This window comes from Procambarus clarkii, chromosome 23 (assembly GCF_040958095.1).
Source record: "Procambarus clarkii isolate CNS0578487 chromosome 23, FALCON_Pclarkii_2.0, whole genome shotgun sequence".
Taxonomy (NCBI): Eukaryota; Metazoa; Arthropoda; class Malacostraca; order Decapoda; family Cambaridae; genus Procambarus; species Procambarus clarkii.
The window spans coordinates 17,331,118-17,350,676 of NC_091172.1; the positions used below are offsets into that span (position 1 = coordinate 17,331,118).

A 19,559-nucleotide genomic window follows, 5' to 3' on the forward strand; every position below is an offset into this window, starting at 1 on the left:
TCTCTCTCTCTCTCTCTCTCTCTCTCTCTCTCCTATCCCTCCACTGCTCGTGGAACGGGTGTACGGGACTAGAAGGGAAGGGGTGGGACGGGCTGCATAATAAATTACACTAACTACAATTCCCCCAACAAATAAATCGTCAAATAAGACGTGCCACTTATTGTTTCAACACCAAACAATGGATATAAATTGGGTAAGTTTAGATTCAGGGAATTCCTGGGTAAATACTGGTTTGGAAACAGGCTTGTTGATTTACGGAACCAATTACCGGGTAGCGTAATAGACGTGGGATAGCTGGATTGTTTCAAGCTTAGGTTAGACATATATATGAATTAATTTGGGTGGAGATAAATAGGAGCGGCCACGTGTGAGGCAATGCACCTTATGCAGTTTTGCAGAAGGTTCATTGTCCAATTCCATTTTTGGTTCAATTCATGGTTCAATTAAAAATGTTCAAGGTTCAATTAAAATTTTCAAGGTTCATTTTTGCAACTCGTCTAATCCAAAATGCATATAATAATAGAGTTCGTCTTCACTACAGATTGACGACTCAAACAAACAGCTTGGGGGCTTCAACTATTACAAGAGTTTTGTAAATGAATTTGTAAATATTTCAGAATGTCATTCAATAAATTTTATGGACGACCGTTCGTGCTACACATAACTGTACCGAAAAGGTACAGATCTCGCCAAACTGTAACATAAGCAGCATACAATAATAATAATAATAATAATAATAATAATAATAATAATAATAATAATAATAAAAATAAAAATAATAATAATAATTATAGTCAATCAGCAGAGGTATCCCAGGGCCACTACGACAGGCTCTTAATTATAACCAAAAATCTTCCCACTCCACTAAATATATTAAATCAAACATTATGTAACAATAAACTAAATAATAAATATAAATTAATTATACACCATTAGCATGCGGCGGCTGGTAACGAAGATGAACACAGTTGCCTGCGGACCTCCAGGAGTAACTGGCTCAGTTTCACAAACACCAACACTGTTGTTCTATCACAAACACCAACACTGTTGTTCTATCACAAACACCAACACTGTTGTTCTATCACAAACACCAACACTGTTGTTCTATCACAAACACCAACACTGTTGTTCTATCACAAACACCAACACTGTTGTTCTATCACAAACACCAACACTGTTGTTCTATCACAAACACCAACACTGTTGTTCTATCACAAACACCAACACTGTTGTTCTATCACAAACACCAACACTGTTGTTCTATCACAAACACCAACACTGTTGTTCTATCACAAACACCAACACTGTTGTTCTATCACAAACACCAACACTGTTGTTCTATCACAAACACCAACACTGTTGTTCTATCACAAACACCAACACTGTTGTTCTATCACAAACACCAACACTGTTGTTCTATCACAAACACCAACACTGTTGTTCTATCACAAACACCAACACTGTTGTTCTATCACAAACACCAACACTGTTGTTCTATCACAAACACCAACACTGTTGTTCTATCACAAACACCAACACTCTGTTGTTCTATCACAAACACCAACACTGTTGTTCTATCACAAACACCAACACTCTGTTGTTCTATCACAAACACCAACACTGTTGTTCTATCAAACACAATTATTATAAACATTCAAGTCAATACAACGAGACATTATGAAAATATTTAACGGATGTATCCATTAAACAAATGAAAAAAATGCATAATAATAAGAATAATTGTATTAATAACGATAATAAATAATAATTAATGCAAATAAACATAATTAAGGTATTACAACAACAACAACACCTCAGAGCTCAATCAACAACCAAAAAAACACCACTAATAAATGCCACAAGCCACCAATTCCATTAATTATCTCAAATCACCCGAACTGCCTAACGATAATAAAACCTTTAAATGCTTTTCTCGGTAAAATCCTTCAATTAAAACGGAAAAATTGAGAACGAGAATGAGAGATTGAGAGAGAGAGAGAGAGAGAGAGAGAGAGAGAGAGAGAGAGAGAGAGAGAGAGAGAGAGAGAGAGAGAGAGAGAGAGAGGGAGGGAGGGAGAGAGAGAGAGAGAGAGAGAGAGAGAGAGAGAGAGAGAGAGAGAGAGAGAGAGAGAGAGAGAGAGAGAGAGAGAGAGAGAGAGAGAGAGAGGGAGGGAGGGAGGGAGAGAGAGAGAGAGAGAGAGAGAGAGAGAGAGAGAGAGAGAGAGAGAGAGAGAGAGAGGGAGAGGGAGAGGGAGAGAGAGAGAGAGAGAGAGGGAGAGGGAGAGGGAGAGAGAGAGAGAGAGAGAGAGAGAGAGAGAGAGAGAGAGAGAGAGAGAAAATGTCGTGTACACGCGTTCTCCAATTAGAGGAAAAGGTCGCCACTCTTAGTTCCCGAGTTCCAGGTAGACGTATTCATATGGTCCTTGATGACGGTTCCCCTTCCCTCTCCCATCCCCTCAGCCCTCTCCCTTCTCCCAGCTCTCCTTTCCCCCATCCCCCATCCCCCATAATCCCCGGCCCCCCCCCCCCCCATCGTGCTCACCCGGAAAATGTTAAGACTCCCTTGGAAGTAATTACTCGCGTTTTCTTTCCCTGCTCTTAGGGGGCTGCTCCCCCCCCCCCCACACCCAACTCTCGTTTTCAGTTATTATTATTATTATTATTATTATTATTATTATTATTATTATTATTATTATTATTATTATTATTATTATTTTATATATATTCGGAATGATTTTGAAAGAAAAGAATGCCGCAAGGGGTATATCTAATCAAATACTTCATTCATAAATGGGTGTATATATATGATTGGGAATCTTTACTCCAAAAGTCGAGTATATTGCGTACATTTATTACTTACTAAGTCCACTACGGGCTCACCATAGCCCGTGCTATGAGCTATGGGCTTAATATATTAATATACTCTAACGCACTTCTCGGCCTACTATGCAAGGCCCGATTTACCTAATAGGCCGAGTAATTTTCTTTATTTTCAAAATAGTTTCCAATTCGTTATTTTGAAATATTATTATTATATTTTGTTAAGAACAAAAATTATTGACTTAGTTATATTAGTTTAGGTTAGGTTCAGATAGGTTAGGTTAGGTAGGGTTGGTTAGGTTCGGTCATATATCTATATTAGTTTTAACTGAAATGAAAAGAACTTAACTCATACATAATGAAATGGATAGCTTTATCGTTTCATAAGAAAAAAATAAAAATATTTAAATTCAGGAAAACTTGGCTTATTAGGCAAATCGGGCCTTGCATAGTAGGCCAATTATTGCTTTCTTACTACTAGGTACAACATATATATATATATATATATATATATATATATATATATATATATATATATATATATATATATATATATATGACTCTGACAACTCACACCCCAGAAGTGACTCGAACCCATACTCCCAGGAGCAACGCAACTGGTAACTACAGGACGCCTTAATCCGCTTGACCATCACGACCGGACATAAGGAAGTGATAGCCGAAGCTATTTGAATCACTTCCCCGCCGGCACTCGGATGGTATTCATAGGCATAGCATTTTATCAAATCACCTCATTCTTTGGGGCACACGTGAGGAACACAAATGCGAACAAGCCTGAACGGTCCCCAGGACTATATGCGACTGAAAACTCACACCCCAGAAGTGACTCGAACCCATACTCCCAGGAGCAATGCAACTGGGAGTATGGGTTCGAGTCACTTCTGGGGTGTGAGTTTTCAGTCGCATATAGTCCTGGGGACCATTCAGGCTTGTTCGCATATGTATATATATATATATATATATATATATATATATATATATATATATATATATATATATATGTGTGTGTGTGTGTGTGAGTGTGTGTGTGTGTGAGTGTGTGTGTGTGTGAGTGTGTGTGTGTGTGAGTGTGTGTGTGTGTGTGTGTGTGAGTGTGTGTGTGTGTGAGTGTGTGTGTGTGTGTGTGTGTGTGTGTGTGTGTGTGTGTGAGTGTGTGTGTGTGAGTGTGAGTGTGTGTGTGTGAGTGTGTGTGTGTGTGTGTGAGTGTGAGTGTGTGTGTGTGTGTGTGTGAGTGTGTGTGTGTGTATGTGTGTGTGTGTACACAGACCACGAGGTGTACATCTCTTCTTGGTGTATATACACCGAGAGTTTTCTTTAGTCTTTGATTATACTGAGCACAAAAGTATACTTGCTGGTTGGTCAATAAACTACTGTGGTGACCTTAATGACCCTCCAGAGGTAGATAGGCCTGGAGGCCAACACTGAGTCTAAACACGCTTGTCGCACTATATATGCTTGGCGCTTGCTCTAGATTTTATCCAGGAGTAAAATATACTCCATTAGTTAGTTGTGGTAGTTGCTGTGTAGCTGGTAGCACCAGCAGCAGTACTATAGTGGTAGTTATAGGTGGTTTAGCAGCATAGCAGCGACTATACTAGTGGTAGTTGTTAGTGCTTGTAGTCGTAGCAACAATACGAGTGTCAGTTGTAGGTGGTTGTAGGACTGAGACCAATTATTGTTTCAAATTCGATTAACCTTTCCATCTTTGCTTTCAGAGCTCAAATATATTATTATTCCTGGCGATGCTATGCAAGCTAAAGGCAGTGGAGAACCTCATGCTATTCTACTCTAACTCCCGCATCTATGCCCCCTCTTCTTCCAACCCCAGTCTCTCTTCTCTCCCAATACCCCTTCCACAACCCCCCCCCTTCCTTCTTTCCCAAAGCCCCCCCCCCTTTCCCCCCTCACCATCCCCCCCCCCATCCGTCAGCTGCTGCTCAGCCTTGTCAAGCAGCGTGTGGTAGCGCCGCTGACGACAGCCCGTTCGCGTATTGAGTCTACCACAAGCGTATCTTGCCTTTATGGCTGGTAAACCCACCTAATGGCCTCGTTTCGCACCGCGCTGACGAAGGTAGTTGAGGACGTTTAGTGCCAAACCAGCTTCCCGACGGCGGTTTATAATATAGGCGCAACATTAAGGCGTGTAATACCTCCTGCAGTGGCTGAGTCAGGATGACTGCAGTGTTCCTGCCTTCCTGCAGCTGCAGGAGCCAGCTGCAGGAGCCAGCTGCAGGAGCCAGCTGTAGGAGCCTGCTGTAGGAGCCTGCTGTAGGAGCCAGCTGCAGGAGCCAGCTGCAGGAGCCAGCTGTAGGAGCCTGCTGTAGGAGCCTGCTGCAGGAGCCAGCTACAGGAGCAAGATGCAGGAGCCTGCTGCAGGAGCCAGCCAGCTGCAGGAGCCTGCTGCAGGAGCCAGCCAGCTGCAGGAGCCTGCTGCAGGAGCCAGCCTGCTGCAGGAGCCAGCCAGCTGCAGGAGCCAGCCAGCTGCAGGAGCCTGCTACAGGAGCCTGCTGCAGGAGCCAGCCAGCTGCAGGAGCCAGCCAGCTGCAGGAGCCAGCCAGCTGCAGGAGCCTGCTGCAGGAGCCAGCCAGCTGCAGGAGCCTGCTGCAGGAGCCTGCTGCAGGAGTCAGCTACAGGAGCCTGCTGCAGGAGCCAGCCAGCTGCATGAGTCAGCTACAGGAGCCTGCTGCAGGAGCCAGCCAGCTGCAGGAGCCTGCTGCAGGAGCCAGCCAGCTGCAGGAGCCAGCCAGCTGCAGGAGCCTGCTGCAGGAGCCTGCTGCAGGAGTCAGCTACAGGAGCCTGCTGCAGGAGCCAGCCAGCTGCAGGAGTCAGCTACAGGAGCCTGCTGCAGGAGCCAGCCAGCTGCAGGAGCCTGCTGCAGGAGCCAGCCAGCTGCAGGAGCCTGCTGCAGGAACCTGCTGCAGGAGTCAGCTACAGGAGCCTGCTGCAGGAGCCAGCCAGCTGCAGGAGTCAGCTACAGGAGCCTGCTGCAGGAGCCAGCCAGCTGCAGGAGCCAGCTGCAGGAGCCAGCTGCAGGAGCCTGCTGCAGGAGTCAGCTACAGGAGCCTGCTGCAGGAGCCAGCCAGCTGCAGGAGTCAGCTACAGGAGCATGCTGCAGGAGCCAGCTGTGTGGGGCCTGGCTGACGGAGGCCTAGCTGGGGGTGTTATTATTATTATAATTATTATTATTATTATTATTATTATTATTATTATTATTATTATTATTAAATCACATTAACGTGATGTATCAATGAAAAAATCAGTAGGAGCCGTGAGGAGGATTCGAATTTACACATCATCAAGTCCGAATGATGAGCGGGTTCGAATGACTCTCTCTCCCTCTCTCATGGAGTGAGTGAGTGAGTGAGAGAGAGAGAGAGAGAGAGAGAGAGAGAGAGAGAGAGAGAGAGAGAGAGAGAGAGAGAGAGAGAGAGAGAGAGAGAGAGAGAGAGAGAGATAGTCAGACAGAGACAAAACAGAGCGGGTGCGTTGCGAAAGAGTGAACAGAATGAGGGAGAGATAAAGAAGAAAAAAGGGATTTAGTTATTCCGAAAACAGATTGGATAAGAGACGAGCAGCAGTAGTCTGTGTATATATATATGTCGTACCTAGTAGCCAGAACGCACTTCTCAGCCTACTATGCAAGGCCCGATTTGCTTAATTAATAAGCCAAGTTTTCATGAATTAATATATTTTCTCTATTTTTTTTCTTATGAAATGATAAAGCTACCCATTTCATTATGTATGAGGTCAATTTTTTTTATTGGAGTTAAAATTAACGTAGATATATGACCGAACCTAACCAACCCTACCTAACCTAACCTAACCTATCTTTATAGGTTAGGTAGCCGAAAAAGTTAGGTTAGGTTAGGTTAGGTAGGTTAGGTAGTCGAAAAACAATTAATTCATGGAAAGTTGGCTTATTAGGCAAATCGGGCCTTGCATAGTAGGCTGAGAAGTGCGTTCTGGCTACTAGGTACGACATATATATATATATATATATTAACAAACTAATATAAAAATTCAAGGGGTAAATAACAGATACACATTCAGCGACACATACCAGGAGAGAGACACATACAGCGACACATACCAACATACAGACTGGCCTACTACAGACACACAGTTAGACAAGACGAAGGAGTTCTCTACCAAACTTTACTGACACTTAAGAGACGAGTGACTTTATGGAGCGGCTGGTATTCATGTCCTCTGTCCTCCAGCTGTTGGATACCATCTCCCTTCATCTCCCTATACTTGCCTTCATTTCTCTCGTTCTCTCTCTCTCTCCCTCACTCCATCTCCCTCCAGTCATCTCCCTGCTCTTTGCTCCCTCCTTGGGGCTGCACAGGTCACTTTACATCTCCTCAGCATTAAATGCTAATTTGGGTGCTGTGTGTGGATCATCATCATGAGATATGGAATAGAGATTCTGGCATTTTTCTCCTGTGCAACGGACAATAATTCTATTATTGCAGCCCAAGAATTCTTGCAGTGTTTCTTGCAAGTAGTGTTCTCAAGAGCTGGGAGAATAGACCTTGAATCGAGGAAAATTGCTCCTGCTTCTTTGTTTATTAGTGTACTGGCAGCTATTTTCCAGCGTGGAGTTGAGGCAGCTGGAGCGTCAGAGCCCGACCCTGACACTCTGTACTCACCTAGTTGTCTTTTTGCGGGGGTTGAGCTCTGGCTCTTTGGTCCCACCTCTCAACTGTCCATCAACTGGTGAAGGATGCCGCCGTTGTCGCTGTGAGGTGTCCGGGCGTCTGCAGGGCGTCGTGTTGACGGGCGGACTGAGCCATCAGGGTTAACACATTTCTTGTGAGTCCTTAGGCTATTAAAATAGGAAGGAAATTGTTGTAAAGTGTGTGTGACTACTTTTAGAAGAGCATGATTCTCATCTCCCTCCTCGGTGATGAGTGTGTATCATGCGTCCGTGATGAGGTGAAGATTACAAGGAATGTTAGTATGATTATTAATTACAGAAATTTCGAATTAATATATCTCTCAGCAAAGTTAGAGATGGCCATTGTCTCATGATTCTAATTAAAAAACGACTTGTTGAATAGTATATTTCTCTCTAGCATAGGCCTAGTTGGGAACCTAGTACAGGCCTAGTTGTGAGCATCCGTTTTCCCACAAGTTTCTGTTTCTTGTTCATCTTGTTCAGCACTAAGATTCAGCCCACATAACTTCGTTTTGTATTAAGAGCATACAAAGTAGATCAAAATAAAGGAAACTGCAGGTGAGTGTAGACTGTAGGTGAATACAAACTTCAGGTGAGAGTAGACTGTAGGTGAATACAAACTTCAGGTGAGAGTAGACTGCAAATAAATGCAAACTGCAAGTGAGTGCTGATTGCAGGTGACTACAGTCCACTCACTACAACCCTCATGATTTTAAAAGACAAGTTCCTAACCTTGACGTCTCCTTGACGTCGCCTTGACGTCTCTTTGACGTCTACTAGACGCCTCCGGCACATTTATAACACACCAACCCCTCTTTTTCCACAAATACCAGAGCCTCTGATAGTGTCACATACACTATGTACACTACAAGAGCTTAAACACTACAAGACCGTCTTAGACGTAAATTCTATCGTAAGCAATCTTAATTCTACATTCTTAGACGTAAATTGTAACCTAAACAATCTTAAAAATAATAATTAGTCTTAAAAATAGTCTCAAGAGATTGAATTTGTGTTAGAAATATAATACCTCTAAAGCATGTTTAATATTTGAAATTTAAAACAATATTGTTTTCACGATAGGCCTTTGAAAGACCATAATACTGTTTTTGTTTTTTAATCACTGCGACGTATATAATTAACAATGATCCCGTACAAGCGCTCAGATACGCTCCAAACCGCCTTAAAAAGATTTTTTACTTCGTTTGTTTCTCGTTGCTTGAAAAAACAAATGACAGCTCCTTGAGAAAGTCTTCTGTATATGGAAGCTAAAACACAACAGAGTGGGGAAGAATATCACGTCATTTTTACTTCTTTTATTCAACATAATTTTTTGTATTTTGTTTACCGCAATAAGAACATCAGGTTTTTCTCTTTATTTTTGGGGAAAATATTACTTTATTTTATTCATTTATATCTCAAACATTTTCCTGTATGTAAACAGACTTGGAAAATGTTTCCATAAGTCTATGTAAACATAAGTCTATTTAAGTTTTATCTGTCTCAATTAAAAGTAGAGGGAGGGTGAACGAATTTAAATGTCAATCCTTCAGACCTTAAAAAGCACAACATCACTGCTAGACAGGACAATGTCACTCTAGAAAGCAAGCATCACTCTAGAAGGGAAACGTCACCCTAGAAATTACAACATCACTCTGGAAAGTACAGCATCACCCTATCGCGGCCACGACAGGACCCCAAGAAGCCACAGAATATCACCCTAGCACAGACCAAATGTCACAAACCTGAAGAGACTGAGCCTATCGGCCTGCCCTTACTTCCGCTCCTCCTCCCTCGTGCCTTAGCCAAGGCTCAGCTCCCGTGCCTATTGTCGTCTAGTCGGAGCTGGTCACTCCCGCCGATTGGCTCTTTGTCCTGCCCAGGCAACTTGAGAATGGGAGTCTTGTTGGCCGCGTTCCTCCTCCTCACACTTCGCCAGGCGCCGTCTGCCGCCTTCCTCTGTTTTATTTTCCAGCGGAGGATGGATGGAGATGAGGGAGGGGGAGAGAAAGAGAGAGAGAGGAATAGGGGAAAGAGGACACAGGAAGGTGAATATAGGCAGAGTGTGCTAAAAGGAATAGTGGGACTTAGGAATGGGCAGATAACACGAGAGGTAGGTCGTGAAGTGAAAATATTTACTTGTTTTTCACCTTAGATGTGACCATACATTTATGCCACATTAACCATTGTAGACATGCATGTATATTTTCCATAAACAGGGTGAGAGATATCTTGTCCTACATATAATACAGTGGGTTATTGAACACTGAACGACAGAAGGTGACAAAAGGACTTTTTTTACAGTAAGATCCAGACCCTTCATATATTCTCTCGTCTGTCATACATAAACAGGGAGGCCTGAGAGCCCCTGCACTGCACACTGAGTTGCTGAGCACTCAGCCACATAAGGTGCATGGAGTGCTCTATAACTGATAACCAGCATCCATACAATGTATACCAGCATCCATACAATGTATACCAGCATCCATACAATGTATACCAGCATCCATACAATGTATACCAGCATCCATACAATGTATACCAGCATCCACACAATGTATACCAGCATCCATACAATATATACCAGCATCCATACAGTATATACATTATATAAACCCCCACGGTGTAATTTATATATATATGGTTTATATATTTTGTGTACGTGTGGTGGCGTGGGAGATGTCTCACATACTCTCACTGTCCTCGTCCTGCACCTGTCGGATGGAGAGGGAATGGGAGAGGAAGGCGAGGAGAAGAGAGGGAATGGAGGAGGGAAAAAGGGAAGAGACACAGGAACCAAGAAGGAATCATTGGTAAGGCGGGAATTTTAGGAGAAGGGAATGAACGGTGCAAGATCATAGGAAGTGTCGGGTCTTGTCCTCCTTCCAGACCAGCTCCTGATGGGGAGGTGGGTGGTGGCAGACACGCTCCTGATGGGTCGTGGGTGGAGGCAGACACGCTCCTGATAGGAAGATGGGTGGTGGCAGACACGCTCCTGATGGGTCGTGGGTGGAGGCAGACACGCTCCTGATGGGAAGATGGTGGTGGTAGAGGAGATGGAAGATATGATACGGGAGTGATGGAAATCTGGAAAAATCTGGGAAGGGTGAAAAACAGTGATTCACAAAGTAAAAGGGATGTGAAGGAAGAAAGAAGACAGGTTAAAGAAAAAAAAGAAGAGCTGAAGATAGAAGAGCGAAAGAAAGAGATGTCACACTGTTCAAAAAGAAAAGGAAAGAGGGGGAGAGGAAAATAGAATTATTAACCGTAAGATAAGGGAAGAGGTTAGTGGAGAAACAGCAAAAGACGATGGGGAATTGGAGGAAGAGGAAGAGAGAGAGAGAGTAGGCGAGGGAGTGCACTAAATATAGCTACAAGGAAGCAGTGGAGAATGGAGCGTTTTGTGTGTGTGTGTGTGTGTGTGTGTGTGTGTGTGTGTGTGTGTGCGCGCGCAGAAGCAGCGTGGAGAGAGAGAGAGAGAGAAAGAGAGAGAAGGGAGCAAGAAGAGAGAGGCAGGAGGACTGTAGATGAGAGGAGAGAAGAAGAGCAGAGGGAAAGAGAAGAGAGTAGGAGGAGGAGAAAGAGAGGCGGTTGTATTAAGGATGTTCCGTCTCATCAGATGAAAGAATAACGTATTTATATATGCACACATATATACATACACACACGTGGAAATACAAGAGGACACAAGTGGAAGCTGAAAACACAAATTTGTCGAAGAAATGTAAGGAAATACTCGTCCCCTTGTACGGGCGGTCAACAAGTGTAATGTACTGAAAGAAGAAGTTGTAGAAGCCACCTCCATCCGAAACTTTAAGGACAGGTTCGACACAGATTTTGAGCGTCAGAATAGTTAAGCTGTAACGCAACAGGCCCATCAGGACTAATTGGCGGGTCATGATGAGCTAGACCTCACTTCCTTAAAGTCACTAATAGGTAAGCACTGATTGGTGACGGGTTTCTCAAGGCCGAAAGGACAACGTTCGAAATTCGCAGTCCACGTTACCGGGTTCGAATCCCGGCCGAAAAATCGAGCTCCAGCTCATGAACTATCCTTTTGACCCTTTAATGTTATAATTAACGACCAGCAAATCAACATTCAAATCTGCTTTACAATTTTGGATAGAATTGGCTGCTACAGCCTCCTAGTCTAGTTCATTTTATGTTTCTACTACTCATCTCTATGGCACATCTGTGTCTCCAGCTTCCATCAGATTCCTCTATTATTGTTATTTTTATTTAAGTTTATTCCCCCCCCCCCCTCTCATGCGAGGCTATTCGTTTATAATGTTAACCAGCACATGTGTATATCATTGTTATTCCCAGAAAATATATGTATTATTAATTTTCCTCCTTATTAGTTCTTCTAAATATTTTGTCTATAATGTCTGTCTTCTTCTTACCCCTTTCCACGTATTTATGGGATTAGCTATTTGTAAATTTTTGCTATTTTTCAAGCTGTCTTATGTGGCCCTTGAGATTGGAACTTTGTGATAGGAATGCATTCTCTTCGGCTGGTCTCACGTAGGTGGTGGACCGTGTTCTCAATGTCTTCTTATTAAGAATCCTGATGTATGTCCTGTTGGTCCTCAATTTCATATATACCGCTGCCATTATCCTTTATAAATATAATTTTCTCTGAGATAATTCCTGATGTATCTACGCCAAGATGGTTTTCGATAGATGGTTCTTCAGGGTGGTTCTTTATCATTGTGTACTGTCCTATTTCTATACTCTTAAATTTGTTATCACCTTAATTCATTGTGATCAACGGAGTTTCGAACTCGGACCGTAAAATACGAGAACGTTTTTTTGCTAATGAAGCCATATATGCTCTCAATAAGGAAGGATCTCAGAAGTACCTAATTGGTATCTCTCCGATGAGCTGAGTGAATGACATGTTATAACTCATGCTCATCTGGAGAGCATCATATTTAATAACCATTTATCGGACTAACTTTGCAGCCGGTGTGGTTCTTCCGTGAGTGTTCTGACCTCATGGTCAGGCTATTAAGTGAGATCAGGACTTGCCTGAGTCCTAGGACAGATCCTTGGAGGTGGCCACTTATTATCCTGCGCTAACACTCATTGTGGATCATTGTTTATTGTCTGTTAGGTACTCTCTCTCATCCACTTCAGCGTTATCGCAGGCTGGCTGTCAAGTATGTAAGGCGACTACTTATGCGCAACTGTGTCAAAGTATTTCTGGAAGTCAAGATAGAGGCAGTCTATCTGTCCTTCTCTCCCGTGTAGTGTTATTGAAGAACTCCGTTAGTCTCGTTAAACACGAATTTCCTTCATTAGATTTGTGTTAATGTCCGGTTTGTTTTATATCGACCAATATTACTATAAAATAGATCTTTATAAAAATGTTCCAAAGTGAGTAAATTTTCACCATATTATCTTCCATTTTCTATATTAAATTTATGTTGAACTTTCAGCTCTTCAATATGGAGATAATACTTCAAAGAAATTGCTTTTAGGTAAAGCACTTGAACTGAGTGCCTTTGTACCGCGAGGGTTCAAGATCAGAGGGTCTTGAACCCTGTGTCTTGGAGAGGTCAAGTCAGCCTTATCGCTCGTGCAATATTGCCGTGTTGCAGCACTTCCCTGACTACTTCTTTATGATTTTGTCTTTTGCGTATTTTTTTTATCACACGTGTTAAGACTTTTTGGCCTATTTCCGTCGTTGCTAAATGAATTGCTAAGTTTATTTTCAGCCTTACTGCAGCAGCGTGGGTTTTCTTGGTTCTAGCTCGATTCCCGATGGTCCTAGTGATTAGACAACGTTTCTTCACCCTATCCTCATATCCTAGCTCCCTCTCCTCATATCCTAGCTCCCTCTCCTCATATCCTAGCTCCCTCTCCTCATATCCTAGCTCCCTCTCCTCATATCTCATACATCTGCTCCTTGTCCTCATGTCCCTTCCAAGTGTTATATTGTCATGCTGGAGTTACCGTCTTTTCCTAATACTTAATTTATCTTGTTCAGTTCTGGTTAAGTTAAGTTCAGAATCAGTTCTGCTGATTCCCAGAATGGGTTAAGGTAGGTGTCTGGGAATCACCAGAACGCTGGTTCGAGTCACTGCATTGACTCAAAATGGTTTTAATGGTTACTTTTAATAGTTTTAATAGTTTTGACATTTTTATTCAAGATGACTGAATAGTTGACAATATCATTTATTTTGGCTGCCAAACTCTTGTTTAACCGTTGTCTATTTTGTGTCTACCTGTTGTCTACATGTAGCCAATCTGTTGTCTACCTGTTGTCTACTTGTTGCCAATCTGTTGTCTACCTGTTACAAGCAGCTGCCAAAGAAATGCTAACCAGTTGCCAAAAGGAACTTCTTCACAATAAACATTTGTACCAGTTCTTGTTACGTAGCTTATTTCTGAGGGAAGGACCCGTAGTGAAGGGAAGGGGTGGAAGGGTTGGATGGAACAGGGTGTATTGGCGACCTCGTGTGATATACAACCCATACCTTCCTTAGAAATATATAGTACTTATTGCTACTATTTTGGAACGGACAAAGTGGACTGTTATAGCACGCAAAAGTGTACGTTTTTTGGGGGAGGGCTATTGGAGTTCTCCATACAGCATGCCAAAAATAAATGGTAGAATGGTAGCTGTTAACGTGATCCCTGTATGTCCTAGGCCTCAATTAGCAATCCTACAATCCTAGGATTGTAGGATTCAGTCCTAGGCCTAATTTTGTGTATACTTGTGGTATACTGGGCCTAGGAAAGTTTACGTTGGGTTGGTCCTGTTTTTTCTTGCCCTTTACACAATTTATTCATCAAAACTATTTTGATGGGTTTTACGGTACATTTTTGGACATTCAAAAATAGCTGCTACAGTTGTTTGTAAGGACCCTCAGCCTGGAAGAAGACGTTGTGCAGCATCCAGGGGAAGCCTTGTGGGACTCTCACGTGCGCTGACACATATTGTCTTCTCCTACATATTGTCTCATATATGTTGTAATTGTTTTATTTGATTTAAACTTCATTGCACAAAATGTGTTTTATTTTATTTCATCTTTATTACACAAAACTGAGTTGCAAACTTGGCTACATATTAAGTAGTACAGAGTTACTTGTTACAGACTGTTGAGTTCTTAAAAAAGCCTCAGATGGTGGGCAGGACCCATGAACAGAGAGAGCGTTTCCTCTCTGTATTGTCACGCTGAGGCGCTGGAAAAGAAATCTGGTCTTGAGTTTTATATTCACACATCGGCCACATTAGCTGTGTTAGAGACTCTGGATTATTTCTGTCAGTAATCATTATTAATCTAGGTGTAGTGAGACGATAGTGTATGTGTCAGTGATGGATTAAGGACATGCAAGCTCTCTATCACCTATGTAGAGGCCTATGTAAAGGCCTATCTTTTTAATCCCTCACAATTTATCACCCGTTAAATAGTAAGCGAAAATTAAATTGTTATCTATTCGAATACAATTTACATTTCTCATTCCAGCCTCGCATCATCCATTCCAGTGGTTCTAGTGGTTCCAGTGGTACCAGTTTGAGTTGGGGCCCTTTGTTCACTTAAAGAGCAAATTCTCATTATCATTCCAATCACCCCCTCGTATACTGCATAGCTTGAAATTAGCATTTCAATTCCATCTCATATATTCCATGATTGGCTGTTCCAGTCATTCATTATCTGTTACAAAGGGTATCTTTTCTAAGGTATCTATTCGAAGGATATCTATTCGTAGAGTATGTATTCTAATTTTAACATACAATAAACTACTTTTTTAGTTGCCGTTAACGGTTAAACCCCCGACATAATTTGTCTAATCTTCAAGTTGAAGCTTTAAATCACATTCCAACGGCCCCCATTCCCCAATGCCGTTCCTCCCTGTCACCTTCTATTCCACAGCTTCCCATTACCATTCCACCCTCCCATTACGTATTCCAAGTCTTTTTGTTCACATTCCTGGTCTGTATCTGCTCTTCCAGGGAGGGGGTCTCGCCCGACCAATTTCTTGTGAGACATTCCAATAAAGGTTCCCAGTACCGTGAGTTTCTTCTTCCATTTCAGCCTAAGTACATTTAACGCAGGGAGAGAGAGAGAGAGAGAGAGAGAGAGAGAGAGAGAGAGAGAGAGAGAGAGAGAGAGAGAGAGAGAGAGAGAGAGAGAGAGAGAGAGAGAGAGAGAGAGAGAGAGAGAGAGAGAGAGGGAGAGGGATAGAGAGGGAGAGAGAGAGAGAGGGAGAGAGAGAGAGAGGGAGAGAGAGAGAGAGAGAGAGAGAGAGAGAGAGAGAGAGAGAGAGAGAGAGAGAGAGAGAGAGAGAGAGAGAGAGAGAGAGAGAGAGAGAGAGAGAGAGAGAGAGAGAGAGAGAGACAGACAGACAGAAAGACAGACAGACAGATAGACAGACAGACACAGACAGACAGACAAATAGACAGATTCCTGTCGATACTACCACAGCAACCTGTCCTCTTAAAAATAACGTCGCTTTTGGCCGTTTGCCCGTATGGCCGAAAGTGGACGTTATTTGAAAATGAAAATAAAATGAAAATAAATTTGGGATTATTTTTTTCAACAATAGTCAGTTCAGGGTCCTTCTGGTAGGTTAGGTGGGCAGGAAATTCTCATAAAGTTTCAAATTTTTATGAAAAATGTTAATTGAATGTTTCCTCTCCTAACCTTTCCGAGTCGGCCGGACGACTCAAACAGAAAACGGGACAGTACGTCACTTCTGTGAGTCTATTTCATATCAAATTACGTCCACTTTTGGCCATAGCGCGCATACGAGCGAAAAGCGACGTTATTTTTAAGAGGACGGGTTGACCACATAACCCAGGGGTTGTACAAGATAAAGTTGAACACGATGGCTAAAACTGTTATCAAGTTATCAACAGCGCAACAGTAGAAATGTAATTTAAGTTCTAAATTAACATTAATTACATTAGTAGTTTAACAGTATTTGTTAGTCAAAGTAAGGGATTCTGAACTGTTGCTGGCAATAATAACATTCATCTAATATCACATGTATTTACGTTACTGTTGGATTAAAGTTATTATCTTTCGTTTGAATTAAATAGTTTACCTTTGATCGACTGGGATGTGTATACACGGGGGGGGGGGGAGGTACCTTGCTTCCCGGTGTGTATATACACATGAGAGTTTACCTTAGTCCTGGACTAAGGTATATATATTGACTGGTTGCTCATTAAGCACTTCAGAGGTTGATTGGCCTTAAGTCCAATCCTCAAACCTGTTTTACTTGCAATTTTAAAGCCTTTGTTTCTAGTTATGATAATGTATTTTTCACTATTATCACCCTCCTCGTTCTCCACTGTAAGTCCTGTTCCCTCCAGCTCTCACTGGGCGGCCATCGCCCTCCCCTCCTTCCCCACCTCCTTACCTTTATCTTGTTCCTTTTAGCCCTCTCTGGCTTCCTTCCTCCACCGTTGTCATGTTCCTTCCAGCTTTCCCCCGGGAAGGGCTCCCCTTCCACCACCGTTTGGGCATAAACTCAACACCAGCACAAACAACATACGCGCACATAAATAAGATAACATCAGCAGCATCCACGGAATTTACAGACCTATACTGACGTCTTTTACAAACTTAAACAGCGATTCCCTCGGGGTAATATACAACCTACGTCAGACGTGTTACAGGGTACACAGCGTAGGCAAGGATTCCTCGGCTTGTGAGGCACACGAAGAGGAATGAGAGAGTTCGGAAGTTTAACGCAAGGATGGAATAGGAAAATTAAGATGTTAAGATCTCCGGGAGATCAATTTAGCATCCCCAGAGAAAAGAATCAGAGAGAGAGAGACCTGATCACAACATTCAAAATATATGAAGGGTCTAGACAAGATGAACAGGGACAACCTATAACTAAATACCTGTATTTTACTTGCGCTGCAAAACTTCTTACCTAGGAAGTAAGCCAGGGTGAAAGAACCTCATGATACTACAATCATTTAGTTTCAAGATTAATTACAAAAGTGAACTGGAACGTTGAGATATATAAAGGCACAAGGTACATTAGCGTGGAGGCAGGGCACAGAAGACCTGCCTCGCTGGCCCGTATGGACGCGGATAGGTAGGCACCGACACCCAAGTACACGACAGCTTCGCCACACTACACTTAGGACTATTCATTACTCTCGTTAATGCAAGCGAGGAGATGATGAGGGGAGATGAGTGGGGAAGGAGGGAAGTTGTTGGTGGGAGGGAAGGTGTGGGTGGGAAGGAAGGAGGGATGGAGGAAAGAGAGTGGGAGGGTGGGTTGTGGGTGGGAGGTCCCCCCCATCCCTAATTTATGTACACGAGGTCGAGTTTCGCCTCTTGGGCCCCACCACATTTATGCTCACAATATATACATTTTTTGAAGCGACTATACTCACAATATATTGACTCTGAGGTATCAATACCCACAATATATTGACTCTCTGAGGCGTCAATACTCACAATATATTGACTCTCTGAGGCGTCAATACTCACAATATATTGACTCTCTGTGGCATCAATACTCAAAATATATTGACTCTCTGAGGCATCAATACTCACAATATATTGACTCTGAGGCATCAATACTCACAATATATTGACTCTGAGGCATCAATACTCACAATATATTGACCTTGAGGCATCAATACTCACAATATATTGACTCTGAGGCATCAATACTCACAATATATTGACTCTGAGGCATCAATACTCACAATATATTGACTCTGAGGCATCAATACTCACAATATATTGACTCTAAGGCATCAATACTCACTATATATGAAGATTTCGTAATATCTGTACCTGTTTATTATGTATTATTTCAGCATCAATTATACGTCGTCTCAAGTCTTAAATCAAGGCTAATTTTTTCCCTTTCTTCATGCGTTTGAGGACTCAATTTTCTTAAGCTGTCCCTCATAGTTCAGACTTCAGGCTTGTAATTTCAGTCTTGGGACATGCTTTTGAATATTCGTATTGTTTATGTTTTGGGTGGGTTATACATGCGGCTCAGACTGTTAAATTATGAACATACCTTGAACATAGAGGGTACGACTGATATACTTCACCTGTGAATCCTCAACAACTAAGAATATGTTCCTGGCATTCCCGTTGCGGTGCCCCGTCTCCTGCTGACTCCGTCTCCTGCTGACTCCGTCTCCTGCTGACTCCCTGCTTGTATTCTCCTACTTCAGCCGAGAGAACCAGTTGGATGTCTTCACTGTATATACTTCCTTATTGTTGATCTTTTGGGAGGATATATGTCCTTATTCCCCACCATACCCTTCCCAGCTTGATTTAAGATGTCTGAACTTCCATCCGATGTCACCAGCACTTCTTAAGACTTCATCCTTGAGTTTCAGCCTTAATAATAATAATAATAATAATATTTTTTATTTAGGTAAAGGTACATACATAAAGAGATTTTACAAAGTTTGTTGGCTTTATAGATAGAGCTAGTACATACAATGCCTAAAGCCACTATTACGCAAAGCGTTTCGGGCAGAAGATTTAAGATTAAAAGATTAAAAGATTTAAGATTAAAAAGCCTGATTGATACAGGAACGGGTTCGTAACCCACCAGCAAGACTTCCTGCGTTTCACCAATAGACAGAACTTGGTGTACAGAAACACCCAAACCTAACCTAACCCGGCCAAATGTCCCATGTATTGAAAACATGAAGGTTTGTGAGCCGGTGTGATTTATAGCACATCATATCATGTCCGGTGGGGATTTATGACGTCAAAATGGGATTTATTTTTCGAGAGGACGGGTCACCTGCGGACAACACGGCAAGTTGGGTCACCTCATCATCTAAGATACGAAATGAAAATAAGATTTATGAACCCCTCCAAAAATGGTCACATTTTGTGAATAAATTTTTGTAGAAGGCATTAAAAAGTAGGTAATAATAATAATTAAAAAATCATGAGCCTATTATGGTTAACATGTGTACTAAATAAGGCCTAGAATTGTGTTTGTTAGGCCTAGAAACGTGTTTGTTAGGCCTTGAATTATGTTTGGTTTGCCTAGACTTGTGTTTGTCCCATCCCCTTCAGCA

The 19,559-nt window shown here is 42.3% G+C and overlaps 3 protein-coding genes across 3 annotated transcripts in view; all 3 read left to right on the forward strand.

Annotated features, from left to right (window-relative positions):
* Positions 1-5,087, forward strand: part of LOC123750521 (uncharacterized PPE family protein PPE16-like) — a 21,418-nt gene extending 16,331 nt beyond the window's left edge. Inside the window, exon 3 of the mRNA XM_045732629.2 lies at positions 5,001-5,087. Coding sequence (XP_045588585.2) covers positions 5,001-5,087 — 87 coding nt within the window. The remainder of the gene's footprint in view (positions 1-5,000) is intronic.
* The window catches only part of LOC138367869 (uncharacterized), a 501,322-nt gene that overhangs the window by 86,514 nt on the left and 395,249 nt on the right, over positions 1-19,559 (forward strand).
* On the forward strand, positions 5,199-5,993 carry LOC138367739 (keratin-associated protein 10-6-like). The gene has a single exon (XM_069329686.1). It carries the CDS (start codon positions 5,199-5,201, stop codon positions 5,991-5,993), a length of 795 nt encoding a protein of 264 aa, XP_069185787.1.

Coding starts and splice junctions, on each gene's coding strand:
- LOC138367739 (XM_069329686.1), top strand. CDS start 5,199: ATGCAGGAGCCTGCTGCAGGAGCCAGCCAGCTGCAGGAGCCTGCTGCA.